This window comes from Stigmatopora argus, chromosome 3, assembly GCF_051989625.1.
Source record: "Stigmatopora argus isolate UIUO_Sarg chromosome 3, RoL_Sarg_1.0, whole genome shotgun sequence".
NCBI classification, from domain to species: domain Eukaryota; kingdom Metazoa; phylum Chordata; class Actinopteri; order Syngnathiformes; family Syngnathidae; genus Stigmatopora; species Stigmatopora argus.
The window spans coordinates 8,233,286-8,247,249 of record NC_135389.1 but is presented as its reverse complement, the minus strand read 5'-3'; the positions used below and the strand labels follow the sequence as shown (position 1 = coordinate 8,247,249).

Genomic DNA, 13,964 nt, shown 5'->3' with positions numbered 1-13,964 from the left:
CAGCCAAACGTCCATCGGCGAAACGTCTTTCGGCGTATCGACCGAGTACCGATTACCAAACCAATGCCTTAGTCACATCCAAATCTAAAATATTTCTGTATATCAAACTGTATTAGTCTTGCATGATCTTAAGATTCCCGCAAAAGTTGTCATTACATCCCACAATCCTAAAATATTACTTCTATAAGACTACTAAGGATACAAGTAAATGTAAGGATTTATTGGATAGTGTGATTATCCCATTTTTTTAAAGACAAAGAATGCATGTGCGTATTTAAAATTGAAAATGAACTAATTCAGTTACGTGCTCTGGAATGCTATACCCACCGTTACCCTTATAAAATGATGTTGTGCTGTTTGTTTATTTTAATCTAAGTCTACTATTTAGAGTACTTTATTCTGCTGCAAAAATCTTAAATTATGCATCACAAACTATAAGCATAAATATTTAATAAATGGAATGTTTTTCTTTGACAGTGCCGTTCAAAAATGAACACCTAATGCAGTTGTTGTATTATACCAAGTCATAAAATTATGCAGGTTTAATTAATCATATTTTGAGTTGGCGCTATGTGTGCTCAGAATTTCTATTTATTCCAGCTCCTTTGGTATTGTGGTCACTTTTTTCGCATCACTTACTCTTCTATAACCTTATCACACATTTCACAGAATATTTCATCCAACAATGGGACTGACTGAAAGACAGAACATGGTCCTGCTGTCTTCTTTGTTTGCACAGAATGTATCATCACCGGCAATATTCTACCCCAGCGTGGGAAATGATGCTTGATGTGTGGCAATCATTCGAAATGAACTGATTTCCACACACATCCATTTTGGCACTGATACTACAGCCCTAACCGCTCTGTTGCGGTTGACTCAGAGCAGCTGGGTGTGACAGAAGTGGGATTTTACTGGCTTGGAACAGCTGAAGAGATCTATTGCTGTGTTTAGAATAATATTAAAGAAAAATGAGTCAGTCAAGCTTAAAATCCTTATAAGCACTTTAGGTCTGCAGATTGCTATGCTTTGAGAACACTGCATACTAGTCAAAACGGGAAGGAAAATTTAATAAATGCAGCTAACTTTAAAGGGACATTCACACAGCGTCCCAAAAAGCATTTTTATTTTTCATGGAACATTGTATGATTGGACTCCTTAGTATCCATTTGCTTTCCTGGAATTGTTGAAACTATGTGCTTTTGCCTCCATACTTTGATGCAAACTTTTGTTTCAAACCTTCTGCTGCATATTTTAAACATTTTACCTCAATCTGAAGGATCTTGCAGTAATATTGCTAAACAAAAATCAAAAAAAAAATCCAGTTCATGGCCTTCTGCAATCGTTTGAGCCGTTGCAGTCACAAAGCATGTCAACTTAGCAACCGTAACTAAGAAGGCACGGTCCTTTTGCAAAAGGTCAATTGACGTGAGCAACAATTTTTTTTAGTTTTAGCCAGTCAATTGTGAAGATGTTCACCGTTGCACCAAAAATGTCTGAGATTATTGCAAGGGTACCGTATTTTCACGACTATAAGGCGCACTTAAAAGTCTTAAATTTTCTCCAAAATAGACGGGCGCCTTATAATCCAGTGTGCTTTATATATGGAAAAAAATGTCATTCATTGAGGGTGCGCCTTATAATGTGGTGCGCCTTATAGTCGTGAAAATACGGTAATTCTGTTTGCATGCAAGTTGTCATAGTCGTAGTAGTAGTAGATACTCTGATCTGAGGAGAATTTGTGTATTTCTTCCTATGAATGTTACTTAAGGTTGGTCTGTGTTGTAGTGTTCTTTAATTCGGTGTGGCGTATCTTCTGCTTTCATATTCATAGTACGCCACAATACAAATAAGAAGCTCTACTCCCACTCTTCTGCTTTCGTATAGTGATTAGACTGTATGAGAAAAACAGCATTGGTATATATTTCATTAAGCACAGACCTCCTTTTTTTTTTTTTTTTTTCGTTCGTTCGTTAGGAACAGAAATTATCTACCCATACCCAATACCTTTCAATTTGCCATGATGGTTGATAGTTTGCTTTATAATCCTTCCATCAACGACTCATTGCAGTGATAGGGTCAGGCTTTCTCCACTGCTTAGCATCTGAATCTAAATGTTTATTACCATCGTTCGTAACTTTTAATCGGTATACTTTTTTAATGTTTGGCAGACGGAGTTCTGCGTTTCTCCAATGGAGGTTTATAAACTTTAAATGTCCATATCAGATCAAATTTTACTTTACTTGACAATATTTTACATCATTTTTTACTTACTTTCTTTTCCCGGCAAAATAGTCATTCTTGTTGTTCTTTCAAATGCTTTACTGAACAGTAGCCACCAGTGATATCGGAAAAATCAATCGCAAAAACTGTTAGGCGAGATTTTTTTCCTTGATCAAAAACTTGCTTTGGTTTTGAAGCAATTCCAATAATTAATTATCTGTGTTTCTCCCTTTCTCTTTCAGGAGTTCTCAGTCAGTTCACTCTCATTCTGTGGGGGACAGGATCCAATGTGGTCAGCCCCTTCTCATCGGACTTCCCTCGGCCCTCCAACAATAGCTGTAAGACATTTGATGCCCAGCAGATATGCATCGGTGAGATGTTCACATATTTATAACTTTTGTTCTTACAGGGGAAACTTACTGCTACATCACAAACCATTCAATTATTGAGAGTTATTATATGTGTATGTGCTATGCAGTAGTGCTGGGTAACATGACAATTTTTTGTGAAAACAGCACTAAAATTACACTAAATCTCCTCATAATTCATCTATATTGTCACTATGGGGTGTCATAAGTCACCCCGCAACACAAACTAATGGTGCATGAATAAAACAAACATGCAATGAAAATTAAGAAAACGTAAAGTGGTTTAACACACATAGCAACTATACTACTACATCAGGAAAGAATTTGCTGCTAGCAAAAGATCAACAGTCCTCGGCCCGGAACATGGTGACCTGTACGGTCAATAGTCCTGAAAACAATTAAATATCCTCGAAGCCAGCTGTGGGGGGAAGTGTCCTTGTTATATCGAGCTTTGCTCTTCGTAAGAATGATATAATAATATGCACATATTTCACAATATGCACATATATAATAAAATCCCAGAATAACCCCACAGCCGTAAATACATTCTATTTCAATATCAATTGCCCTCTTTTACTAACGACCACAACACATACCCTCACCTGAGCTAATAATAACTTGTGAATCGACGCCCACTGTTGTGAAGAGTCACTCAAAAAGTGAAGATGGGATTTTTCTTGACTACACGAAAAAGAGTTCGCAGTACTGTAAAATTTAACAAAAGCCTCATACATAAATCCACACTTGTCTTCTTGTCTTGCTGCCACAGAATGCAGCCCCAGCTTTTCTCTCTTCCTTCAAGGCTGTGTGAAACTGTGTCCCCCCGGGTTCACGTCAGGGCCGCAGCTTCTCAATCTCTCTCTGGATAACTGGGTGGACTTATCTTCAGTGCAGGCCTGCCTGCCCTGTCACCCCGCCTGTCTCACTTGCTTTGCCACGGGACCCGCAGACTGTCTGTCGTGCCCCCCTCACAGCCGCCTGGTACTCACCTCCTGCCAGCACCAGAACCAGGTGCAGCGCAAATCTCCCCTTGCCGCCAGCGAGCCCACGGGAAAGGAATCGACGGCAGATGACAATAAAAACAGAGTAGGCGGGGACCCTCCTGACCTGAGCTCGTCTTCTCAACTCCCCGCCGTTGTGGCGGTGCTCAGCTGCGCCTTCATCCTGACGGCCTTCGCCGGAGTTTTTCTCCTGCTGCAACTGCACTCGGGCAGGAACAAAACACTCTCGGCGTACACCGACAGAAGCGTGGGCTTTGCTTTCGGCCCGGACCGAGGACAGAGGAGAAGGGCTCGAATATGCTATAAGGGGGTCCCCACTGCGTGGGGGGACGAGGACCCGACCACCTACCAGTCTGAATCAGACAGCGAGGACGTTGACAGCCGCAGTGAAAGGACAGCTTTCATCAAGACACAGAGTGAGGTCTAGACGACGCCGCTTGTTGCAATTGACTTTCTGGCGCCAAGATTCGGGGGTCCTCGGTTTATGACGTGATTTCCTAGTTCCAATTTGGACACTGGCTATAAATACAGTAGTACATCGCTTATTCGCGGTTAAAAGGATCTAAGACCTGCCGTAATAGGTAAGTAACCGCAATGTAGCGACAGTGTTCTTATGCTGTCTATTTAATATTATTTGTACTTTTAAAACCCACTCAGTACTATTATCCAACTCCCAAATGTGGGCACTGCCCCCTAGCGGCCTGAGAAATACACTCCAATCGTGACTCGACAGCAACCCCTCCCCCCGTTCATGTTTGTATGATTCTCCCTACACTTTAAACCAGGGGTCCCCAAACTTTTTCCTGTGAGGGCCACATAACTTTTTCCTTCTCTGATGGGGGGCCGGTGTCTGTTTGTAACAGAAAAAGTGTCATGATCGTAGGGGAGCTTAAAAATGTTATTGTTTTCCAGAAAGCCACACAACCAAACAACCATTTCCAGGTTCTTTACAGAAAAAGTCAGGAAACAAATAATAACACTATTAATGAAATAAATAATAACTAAATAACCCTCTCTGAGTTCTTCACGGGAAAAGAACAGGAAATAAATAAAACTATTTATGAAATAAATAATAACTAAATAACTCTCTCTGAGTTCTTCATAGAAGATATTTATTCCTAATATATAAATCCAATTCAGAGTTGCTCCCTTCAACAGCTCTGGGTCAAAAATTACAATTCTCAAACAGGTTGCACAGGTTTTATATGCTTGAATAGTCCGCGATGGTCCCAGGGCTCCGCCCCCACCTGCGATCGTCCAGATGTCTCGCTAACACTGTGCTCGTGCATGCATCACGCATGCACCGGTGGACGTGCCCGCGTGCATCAAAGGGAAACACTCCCCGCGCGTGTCACCAAAGAAGCAATGCGAAGCCCCGCTTCACTGGGATGATTTGTGGGCTCAGCGGGGGGTGCAATGAACCAAACAGAAGATTAAAACGTCCCAGTCTTCATTAAAACGTCCCAGTCTTCCGTATCCGGCCCGCGGGCCGTAGTTTGGTGACCCCTGCTTTAAACCTTTCCTATATATTTGGCAGATCCAAACCGAGAGGTGTTGAATCCGCGATTTTCGATCCGCAGATTGGTGAGGTATTACTGTACATTCATTCAGAATTACGTAGAATTTTCTGACACGCAACTACAGAATATTCCAGAATATTGGAAACTATTTTAAACAGGGACATTCATAATCCAAATGAGGATAAGTGGTCCGGTGTTGTGTCATACCCCCCACCATCAAAAATTGCTACATTGTTGTTCTGCACATGCGATTTATTTGATATGGTGCGATGGAACCATCACAAGCATCCAAAGCACCCGTGATTACTGTCACATGGGTATTGTGGTGAATATCGTAAATCTATCAATATTTTCCGGACTGGGGGCATTTTTGATGGGTGCATTGGAAGCATCAAAATATACATCCCTATTAACAGAAGCAAAACATTATTGACTTTCCTACTATTTGTTGACTTAGCAACATTCCCGTGATTAGATGGTCACAACTATAATGGAGGCAGATATAGGAAAACAGCTGATACAGCAAAAAAAGGAGCAAATTGGGGTCTACAGAACACCAGTAATGAATGAATGGAGTAAGTATATGAAATCGAATTGCAGACATCTGACATGAATCCAAAGTGGCAAGTCCTCAAAAGTTAAACAATGTATTGTAACTAAAAGCAATATACATATTATAACTGGTCCCAAATGTTACATTACATTAACTGCGTGTAATATGACATCTGGCTTTGTAACGTTTCTCTTTGTCTTTTATTCTCATTTTAAAATATGCCTCGGGTGGTCATATTCCATTGAATTTCTGCTTGATCGCATGCTGAACACTTTGTTCATGTCTATTTTAACAATTAAAACAACCATTTTTTCCTCCTGAAATAAGAAGAGGAAGCATAACAAGGTAGCTGAAGATGTAAATGTATTTTTAACAAACGTACATTTTAAAAAAAATGAGCCAAATTCTTATGTTGGAACTTGAGGACCCTTGTAGTAAGTTTCTGACCCCAATTCAACAACACTTGACTGAATATCATTTTGACCTTGGAAGTGAGGGTGAACACATTTTACGCCTTATTGTATCATCAAATTCATCACATTTTAAAATGTTTTGTATTTATTAGTGTATGTCATTATTTATTAAATGAATTATTTATTAAGTGGCACAGCAGGTTAAGCGTGGGCTGTTGGACATAAGGGACATTTCATAGTCAATCTACTTTGTTTTAGTTGTGAAATGAACTTTGAGGCCACACAATTCAAAATGGTTAATAAGAAGCATAACGTCATCATTGCTGTCATCTGGTGTTATCTGTAAAATGCTTGTTAGACAGTGACAATAGTTGTCAATACAACAACTTTTCAGCGTTACCATGTGTCCTTGATGGAACAGTGATCCGGAAAAAGATTGGTTTAAAATGCTGTTTTCCAAACTGCTTGAATAAAAACGGTTTAACAATGGATTTTCTTCTCCGTTTTTCCTGCCAATTGAAGCGCTTCATTTTAAAGATGTTTTTACTGTTTTCTAGCCCCGAGGAAAATATTGATTTATGTCTTGTATTGCAGGAATAGCACCAATAAGGAAAGGCACCCCCCTCTTTTGGAGCAGCAAATGGTACATGATGATTTCACATTTACGGCCTTGTATTACTGTAGTGATACAACTATCAGAGGCTAAATTCAAAGGTAAAAAGGTATTTCTGCACAAGTAAATAAGGCTGTCGGCATAAAACCCATTGACATAAGAAGTATATTCAGACCCTGAATTTCACCATTTTGTCATACATGCTAATCTGATGTGTTTAATATTCTCTCAAATTCAAAACCTTCTCATTAGAGATAAATACCTCTGTATGCCTGTACTTTATACATATATACATTCATTTATGTATTATCCTTACCACTTATCCTGGTGCATCCTGGCCAACTATATAGGCACCAGGGAGGGGACACCCTGAATTGGCGGCCAGCCAATCGCAAAAACCATTCACGCTCATACTCATACCTAGGAGCAATTTAGCGTGTTCAACCAGCCTACCATGCCTGTTTTGGGATGTGGGAGGAAACCGGAGTACCCAGAGAAAACCTACGCACACCCAGGGAGAACATGCAAACTCCACACCTGGAATCGAAGCCTCGATCCCAAAACTGTGAAGCACACACGCTAAAACCTTTATTTTATTACTTTTTTATAGATATTTTCTTAAATGATATCATCAGGGTCATTTTCACACTGCAATCAAATGTCGTTGGTGTTTGTTGAGATAAGTTTGTCTCTTCTCTTTTATTCACACACACAAACTCACACACACACACACACACACACACACACACACACACACACACACACACATTTATGCTGCTAATTGTATTTGCCCTCCAAGACAGATGGCTGCGAACTTGGCTCTTCTTTCTCACAAAGCTCCAGCCCTTCTGGCATCTTTGGACAGCCTTAATATCTGTCTTATGGCCTATGTCCTTTCCTAGCATGCACATCGTCCTCCCTACTGAGACACACTGGTAGACTGTCTTCCAGTGCACATTTAACCAGTAAACTACAATACCAGAATAATAAAACAAGGTCTAAGTATAGTGGCATGTAGTATTATACCAAAGTGGCACTAATATGTCATCAGTAGTTTGTCCCACATCTTGATCTGCAAACAAAGGGCTGGAGTTCTGACTATTTAGGGTGCCCTTGTCGTAGTGCACAAGTGTCAAAGTGGCGGCCCGGGGGCCAGATCTGGCCCGCCGCATCATTTTGTGTGGCCCGGGAAAGTAAATTATGAGTGCCGACTTTCTGTTTTAGGATCAAATTAAAATAAAGAGTATAGATTTATTAAATTTCATGATTTTCCCCCTTTTAAATCAATAATTGTAATTTTTTTAATCATTTTTTCTGTGTTTTTAGTTCAAAAATCATTTTGTAAAATCTAAAAATATATTTTAAAAAAAGCTCAAATAAACATTGTTTTAGATCTATAAAAAACTGAATATTCAGGGCTTTTAATCCACTTCCTTTAATCCATTTATTTAAAAAATCTAAATATTATATCTAAAATGGTCCGGCCCACATGAAATCGAGTTGACGTTAACGCAGCCTGTGAATCAACCCGAGTCTAACACCTTTGTCGTAGTGTATCTCGCAATATTATCAATGTTGTATTTTTCCATGTTTTCGTGCAGACTTAATTGCTTTCCTGGTTTAGTGGTCAAAATGAACTATTAAAACAACACACACTTTAAAAACATTACTCATTTTCAGTAACGACAGCGAACTACACCCTAGACTGGTCGCCAGTCACCCATAAGGCAAATGGATACAACAATGAAACACAAATCCTGCAACACATCTGGAATGGGCTGAAATTCAACATGGTTGCCACCTGTAGCCTTATATTGGCCTCCTGGAAATTATGAAAATATCATTGAATATGGCCCATGTCAGGTTTATCCCATGTTCCTTAGGTATTTCCAATTCAGCTTTCAATAAAAAAGGGATCTGTAGTCACATCACCATTTAATTCTTGCAAGAAGAGAATACATCCATCCGCGACTCCGGTCAAGATTATTCTAACAACTCGAAGTCCGTTTCGCTAATTTATTCATAAGGTTTTAACGCCATGCCCCACAGAAGTCTAAACATTCGTAGAGTCTCACAACAATTTTGCACAGTTATCAAAACAATTGTAGGTCCTGTCGAATCTTCCCGAAACAGTCCTTGGTTCCCAAGAGCGCTTGTTGTGAGACCATCTTCCGAAGCCGTAAACAGTCCTCAGTTCCCAAGAGCACCTGTCGTGAGTCCTCCGAAGCCGAAAACAGTTCGCAGTTCCCAAGAGCAATTGTTGTGAGACCTCTCCATGCCCATGGCCATTCCCTGTCCTCTTGATGTGAACCAGTCCTTACTTTAGCAAGGCATGCATTAAAATGGCTTTTATTAATGCCAATAACTCTAACATAAAAGCACAGCGTTCAACACATATATATATTGTTTAATATTGTTACACATTCAGGATGAGCATTACTATTCCTAATAAGCAAATATATTGATTAATATAGTAAGCATGTTTATAATAAGGCTTTCTATTCCTAAGTAAGCATTGCAAACACATTTATAATAATGATTATTCCAACAGCCCACCATAGAATCTTAAATAATCCCTAAATTGTGTTGCATTTCTCATCTTGAACACAAGATATAGGTAGTCACTTAAACAGTGCCTATCTAGTATTTCGAATCAATGTAGGAAACTGTTTCAGTATTTTTTGTTTCCCATATACAATCTGATTAAAAGCTATCTTTTTTTGCAAGGAATGGAAATTCCTTTTTGTTCTTAAGTGGTGCAAAAAAATCTAATTTGTTGTTGTTTAATGAACTCAATTTAACTCTGGAGCCTATCCCAGCTGACTCTGGGCCAAAGGTGGGGTACACCCAGAATCGTGGGCCGTCTTTTGGTCGCCGGTCTTTTGGTCGCCCGGACCCAAACAACGGGCGACCAAAAGACAGGCGACCAAAAGACCGGCGACCAAAAGACCGGCGACCAAAAGACCGGTGACAAAACAAGGTAAAACAACAGGGTCTACGCATCAATAAAAGCCAACAATGGCCCTGAGCAGTTTCACTGAGCCGACGTGTGAGTGTATAAGAGTTTGTATGTACATGCGTTGTCCCTTTAAGAAGCTTTGTGAGTCAGGGTCTTAACAAGTTCTCCAACAAAACACAATAAAAGTACGGGAAATTTGGAGCTTTTCTTTAGCCTAATAATTAATATAGGCCATTAAGTATGACTAAATAATAATTCGCAGTTTGTATTTAGGGAATTTGAGCAACGATTTAAATGGTAATTATCAATAACCTTCCGGGCGACCAAAAGACCGGCGACCAAACGACCGAGTACCACCCAGAATTGGTGGCCAGCCGATCGCAGGACAGAAGGAGACGGACAACCATACACATTCACACCCATACCTAGGGGCAATTTAGAGTGTTCAATCAGCCTACCATGCATGTTTTTGGAATCTGTGAGGAAACCGGAGTACCCAGAGGAAACCCATGCAAACTCCACACGGTACTCGGTCGTTTGGTCGCCGATCTTTTGGTTGCCGGTCTTGCCTGACTGATGTCCCTTCCTAAGGGGACAACTCATGTACATACAAACTCTTATACACTCACACGTCCGCTCAGGGCCATTGTTGGCTTTTATTGATGCGCAGACCATATTGTTTTACCTTGTTTTGTCGCCGGTCTTTTCGTCGCCGGTCTTTTGGTCGCCCGTTGTGTGACCAAAAGACCGGCGACCAAAAGACGGCGACCAAAAGACCGGCGACCAAACGACCGCACACGACTCCACACAGGTGGATGTGACTTGGATTTGAACCCAAGACCCCAGAGCTGCGAGGCCAACGCGCTAATCACTCGCTGCACCGGGCTACCCTCCATTTTGACATATTCCTCAAAATCAGTGGTGCTCAAACTTTTTTGCTCAAAGATCTACTTTTCAAGGAGCCAATTTTAAGCGATCTATCTTTTTTCAACCCACAATGGCTGAAGATTTAAATACACGTTATCATGAAAACAATGTATTTTTTGTGTCTATTTTTTGTGTCTATTTTTTGTGTCTATTTTTAATAGGCGTGACCGAGGTCAGAGTTCAAGTGGCCGCCGCCATTCTTCTAAATGGCGGATGAGCCAGCAGCCAGTACGGGTGTGGACTGCAGAGCAGCTCAGAAGTGACGATTTACCGAAGAAAGACCTGATAAAGCTCTTACAGGACAATGCAGCGAATTCGGTACGTTGTCATTTGGGGATTTCGAAGCCCCATTTCTCATTTTAAGAGTGCTTTCTGACGGGAGCGTGCTTGGATCGCGTGCTGTAGCCCCACGTGGATGGAGACCCAAAAATGTTTACAAACAAATTGGCTACATTGTATTACCTATAGCTCTTTATGCTTCAAAAGAAATCATTCCATTGTGTGTTTCAGTTCCTCATCGAGCACAGACTTTTGGGAAATATCAAGAATGTGCCCAAAAAGGAGCACCGTGTCAACATCATAACGAGCTGTTTGTCAGCAAAGTGAGACATTCTCTAAATAGTTTCTATTTTCTCTACCCGTGTAATATTTAAGTCAGCGTTCAGTATTCAAGGCTTTGTTCAATTAACTTTTTTTTATTTTTTATTATGATACATTCAGATTTTGAATGAAAACACACTTTAACTGGTCTGGTGTTAATTTTTAATAGCAAGAATCTGTGGATAATTCACACCCAGTGGAGGTGTAAGGAATAAACTGTACACTTATAGAATCTACGTATATCTTTAGCCAGGGCTTGTTTTCCCTTCACTTTCTTAAAGGGAGACAGACCTCATGGCTTGGACCTTTTCATTTTTAGTTTTAAATGTAATTTGGACAAAACCTAAGTGAGACATTCATTCAATAATAGCGCCGGGGTCATTTTTGACTCAATTTTAAATCTATGGTAAAATAACCATTTTTCTTCAGTGTATGAAGAGAAAAACGGAAGCAATGATGACATTTTGGAATATTTATTTTAAAAAATTAATGGATTTGAAATGATTGACTGGAAAAACTCAACCAGGATGAAATAACATGGGAAATGAATGTGGGTCATTTGTGCATCAAAAGGGTTGAATAAGCAATCACACTGGTATTTTGTAGAGGTTTAATGCCGTGGAAGGGGTGACAAAGCAGGTGAAAGCTAACAAAATCGACGAGAAGACCAAAGAAGTCAAGGCAGAAGTTGTGGATGAGGTAGAACCAAAGTGTTTCAGGTTATTTAATTAATTATTTTCATGTAATGTGTACTAAAACTACTCATTTTGTATCTTGCTTCTCTTCAGGGTCCACCCAAGTTTACCAAATCAACATTGAAGGAGACAAAACAAACTTCCCCCTAAAGGGTGACATCCCCTTGGGTACTTGTCGTGATAGAGCAGGGGTCTCCAACTCTGGTCCTCGGGGCCCCAGTCCAGTATGTTTTCAAAATCTCCTACCACATCTGAATCAAATGATCATGATTATTTGATTTAGGTGTGTTGGTGGAGGAGTAAATGGAAAATAGATCGGATAGGGGCCCTTGAGGACTGATGTTGAAGATCCCAGTTATAAAGACTAATTTTTGAGTCTCTCTGCCTCTGAAACAGACAGAACTCCAAGCCACTGAGTGGTATATCTAATATTTCCATTTTTCCCTCCTATGGCATGAAGGCCTTGTGACTGAGCAAAGGTGAGATGGCACCTGAGTGGGGTCATGGGAAGAGTCTTCCTGATAGAAAAAACCTAACTTGGTAGTTTTTTTTGTAAAAAAAATTGACTTTAGTCTACTTTTTTAAAATGTTGGACTTAGTCTATTTTACCTTAACCCTCTTTTTTCCCCGAATTCCACCCAACGGGAGCAGATTTTTCATACATTTACCTAAGGATGATCGGAAGACCCAATTTTTGTGGAAAAATAAATGTTCTTAAAATGTATATATGTATTCCTCTTCATTAACCTAGCAAAAACTGCAAGCAACTTGTCAAGTTAAAATGTTTTATTAACAGGAAAACATTAAGAGTTGGCATCACATTGAAGTGTTGATTAGTGTGGCCAGTCTTTTCTCCACCTGCAGACAAAATAAGACAAGTCAGTTATAATTGTACAAATGCATGAATCTTGCCAAAGAATATTTACAACAACAAAAAGATTTTTGGGGAAAAAACTAATTTTAAAGAGACTTATTTGTACCCAAAGAAATACTGCTCCAAAATTTTATTAAAAGGCAATATTAAATGAAGTTTCCAATCTTAAAAAATAAGATCCTTTTAAAGATCTGGCCTCTCACTTTCCCAGCACAAGCCAGAGAGCTACGGACTTAGTGCTGAGTTCAGAGTGGCATCATCAAGCGGGCAAAGCAGCGAGGAAGATCGCCTGGCCATGGGCCTGATTCATGCAAAAAAAATCAAAAGTTATCATATAGAGTCTGCAGATTCAATAGATAGGCTTAGGTGGTTTCTTGTTTGGAACTAGTTTTACCTTGATCTGGCCCAGTCTGCTCTCCTGTAACCTCAAGGGTGTGAGTGTTCTGGGCATGAATGAAGAGCTGCATGTCAATGCTAAACAGAGAAAACTTATGACAAAAAAGCTGTAAGTTATCATAAATAGACTGCAGATTCAATACATAGCCTTGGGTGTTTTTTTTTAAATCGTTTTACATTGATCTGGCCCAGTCTGCTCTCCTGTAACCTCAAGGGTGTGAGTGTTCCTGGCATGCAGGAAGAGCTGCATGTTGATGCTAAACAGAGAAAACTTGATTTAACCAAGCTTTTGGGAGTTGCCAAACAATTATTACAGGAAAGAGAAATTTTAAAAGAAATTTAATAAGCGATCAAGATGAATTTATTCCTTAAAAAGTCTCCCGGTAGCATGATAAAATGCACTTAGGCCAGTAAATTGCTCTACGCCTTACCCAATGTGTGTGCAAGCCGTCCATCAGCAAAGAAAGGCTGTTCGTAAGGGGCGAGACACTGTGCATGTGCTTAACTTACACAGCTCCGTCGACAATAGGCGTAACCACACCCATATTGAATGTGGAAAAGATAGTGACTTGTTTACCGCGCTCCACGAGGTGGTTTGTCCTCCCTTTTGAAGATGACGTTGAATATTTGTGATTTTTGTGGTCTTGATGCTATAAAACAGTATGTGTCAGTACAGAAATTTTACCAAATATTGAGTAACATTTTTACCTAGTATTTTACATCAATTCACCTTTATTCCAGGCCACCTTAGTCCATTAAAAGTTTAACATTTGAAACACAAAGAATGCTTCATTGTCTCATCTCATTTTCTGAAACGCTTTG

At 39.9% G+C, this 13,964-nt stretch overlaps 1 protein-coding gene across 7 annotated transcripts in view; it reads left to right on the top strand.

Moving 5' to 3' along the window:
• Nucleotides 1-13,964, top strand: part of furinb (furin (paired basic amino acid cleaving enzyme) b) — a 66,431-nt gene that overhangs the window by 50,375 nt on the left and 2,092 nt on the right. Inside the window, exons 15-21 of one of the 7 annotated variants that reach the window (XR_013299583.1) lie at nucleotides 2,466-2,594; nucleotides 6,673-6,721; nucleotides 10,739-10,895; nucleotides 11,088-11,179; nucleotides 11,784-11,876; nucleotides 11,966-12,040; nucleotides 12,333-12,596. Coding sequence is in view for 2 of the 7 variants with exons in the window: in XM_077596106.1 (XP_077452232.1) it covers nucleotides 2,466-2,594; nucleotides 3,361-4,019 (788 nt within the window). In the remaining 5 variants the exon portion in view is untranslated. Of the gene's footprint in view, nucleotides 1-2,465; nucleotides 2,595-3,360; nucleotides 6,568-6,672; nucleotides 6,793-10,738; nucleotides 10,896-11,087; nucleotides 11,180-11,783; nucleotides 12,597-13,964 lie in introns of those variants that run through there. The other 6 variants (XR_013299582.1, XR_013299581.1, XM_077596107.1 and 3 more) reach the window with 6 other exon arrangements.